This window comes from Penaeus chinensis, chromosome 33 (assembly GCF_019202785.1).
Source record: "Penaeus chinensis breed Huanghai No. 1 chromosome 33, ASM1920278v2, whole genome shotgun sequence".
Classification (NCBI taxonomy): Eukaryota; Metazoa; Arthropoda; class Malacostraca; order Decapoda; family Penaeidae; genus Penaeus; species Penaeus chinensis.
The window spans coordinates 36062910-36065409 of NC_061851.1; the positions used below are offsets into that span (position 1 = coordinate 36062910).

The 2500-nt window shown below is 35.5% G+C and overlaps 1 protein-coding gene across 9 annotated transcripts in view; it reads right to left on the minus strand.

Moving 5' to 3' along the window:
• LOC125043311 (stromal interaction molecule homolog) overlaps positions 1–2500 on the minus strand; it is an 87531-nt gene that overhangs the window by 32880 nt on the left and 52151 nt on the right. For all 9 annotated transcript variants that reach the window (XM_047639366.1, XM_047639364.1, XM_047639363.1 and 6 more), the window contains one exon: positions 2391–2500. This exon is cut by the window's right edge and continues 6 nt beyond it. In XM_047639366.1, coding sequence (XP_047495322.1) covers positions 2391–2500 — 110 coding nt within the window. The remainder of the gene's footprint in view (positions 1–2390) is intronic.

Consider the following 2500-nt stretch of genomic DNA (forward strand, 5'->3'; position numbering starts at 1 on the left):
AAATATGTCTAATCACCCTCAAAGAGGTTTGTGCACTCACGGCAAGTCTCTCCCATCAGGCCAGTCTTCAGCTAAAACGCACATGACAGCAAGTTCACGTCACCCAGCCCACTGCCAAATTTTCCCATTACAGCATGTTCATATCACCTGCCCCTCAAGCTAATATCTTTCATGATGTGAAGGTCACATCATCCAGATTGAAGGGGTTAAGTCACCTGTCCTCAGATATTCATTATGAACACAAGCTACATCAAGACAGCTTTTAATTTACTGCAACGTGAAGAATGTTCTAAGTATAGTATGGAATACCTTTATAAATACAAATTAACCCAATGGCGCCGGGCATAGCAAATTAAAAAAAACTCTACCCTCTGGCGAACGGCGGCAGCGCGCCGACTCCGAGCGCGTGATATCGGTCCATCAAGCCGAATCATTGCCTCGGGGCGTTTTGGCGCGGCGCCGCTGCGGACAGCCGCACGCCTCACATCGTGCGTATTGTTATGACGGCGATAGCCGTGACCCGTCGCCATTGGGTTAAAAGAATACCCTAGCATATACATTCAAACATATCACCATTTAATGACTGTCAAAAATTGCAAACCTGACTCCACTAATGTCTCAGCTACCATTGTGTCATCTGGTGATATACTTTTCTTCCATGTATACTATTGCAAAGCAGCAATGCCTTTTATTTTCACAACTGAATTTAATTTACTTCCCAAGGTACGGATTCCTTTCAAGAAAATTAAAATTACTGTGTCAACAATTGAACCTAATTACTGTAAAACTTGTACCATTATATAAGTTAACATCTGGCCTAAAAGTAGCATATAATACAATGCTTATATACAAAAAATTGGAGAACTTATTAACATCATATCTGTCTGTTTCCTCAGTGAATCATTTCCCCTTTATATTTCAGGAATCTTTTACTCTACACTAATCACAGCATCATCACATGCTCCTGTTTTTCAATGATACCCTCCATTCTTACAACCTAACAACTATTTTTTTTCAATCAATGACTCAATGTGTTCCCTGCATTAGTGACACCTTGCATTTTCTATCTACGCAAAGAATATATTAATATAATACAACATGGCATTCCTAAGTACAATGTTTTGCCATCTTTAATATTAAAGCAGATTTGCTTTTAATACAAAATATATTACAAACATATAAGGAAACCTCTTTACAATATCACTGTCTCTGACATTAAAAGATCTAAAATTATGTACCAAACTATCCACCTTACAAAATTACTAAAAAATGTATATATAATTTTTCATTTCATCATGAGATATGAAATTCCTCCTCTAAACAGTATTCAAAATTTACTAGCCCATGCACCCAACCATTTTACCTCTGACTGGGATTTCAACATTCAAATATCATATCTCATGCTATATATATTTAAAATATATGAACACAGCCCAAGTTCTAAATAACCTTATAATGAAGTCCATTAAAAATTCTGGTTAAACACAATTTTGTGATTTAGATTTTGGGCTATATCTAATGTGGGAAAGCAAATGAAAGCATCATGCACTTCATCAAAATTCAATGTTGCATTAAATTATAAAATTTTGATATTACTTACCAAGGCATCAAGTCGACATCAGCATATGGAGGGAGAGAAAATTCCTGAGGTTTATAATTCATCCACCTTATCAGAAATGCTGTTTATTCAGACTGGAAAATGCAACTGATGGCCTGACAAATGCTTGTTAGCTGTTCAATATCTCAAGTCAAACAGAGGAATTAGCCCTTGTATACCAAGCATTGAAAAATCCCAAGCACAAGAATACCCAAACAAGCATCTATTAGTGATAAAAAAATCCTAGAAGTGCAAGTTATCTGATGACTTAATTTAAGAAGCATATAAACCTAGAAAAAAAAATAAATAAAAAAAGACAAGCTAAATAAAGAAGCTGCCTATAATTTTGGGTACAAGACAAGATACACATGCTCCTTGTCTTTGCCAAAAGCCAGAACCTGATCATCTACTCAATGAAGATCATCAGCACTTTTGGTAATAGCTATAAACTTTAGAGAAGAAAAAGAATATAAACCTTCATCAATAAGCTTTATGATAAAAAATCTTGCTAAATGATATTACAACAAAGGACATTAATATACAATTTTTACACTCTAATAGCACCAGACAAAATTATGTAGGTAATTACTTAAAATGATCTTCCTTGAATATCTGTTACTATTCTGTCAATTCTATCTCTAGCTGAATCAGTGACCAAGAGATTAGTGGTAGTAACTGAGTATAACCTGCATTTTTTAAGGATAGAAACACAAATCTTCTAGTCTCTGATATCAAATTACATTCAAATATATTGTCTAGACTACTGTATCATCATTCACCACATTCAACCAACCTTTTGGGGGTCCAAAGAGCACCACATCCATAGCCTTAATAGTGATCTTGGACCTGTGTTTTGGGTCCTTGATCCCCAGGACTTTGGTCAAGAACTGCTCATTGTTGGCT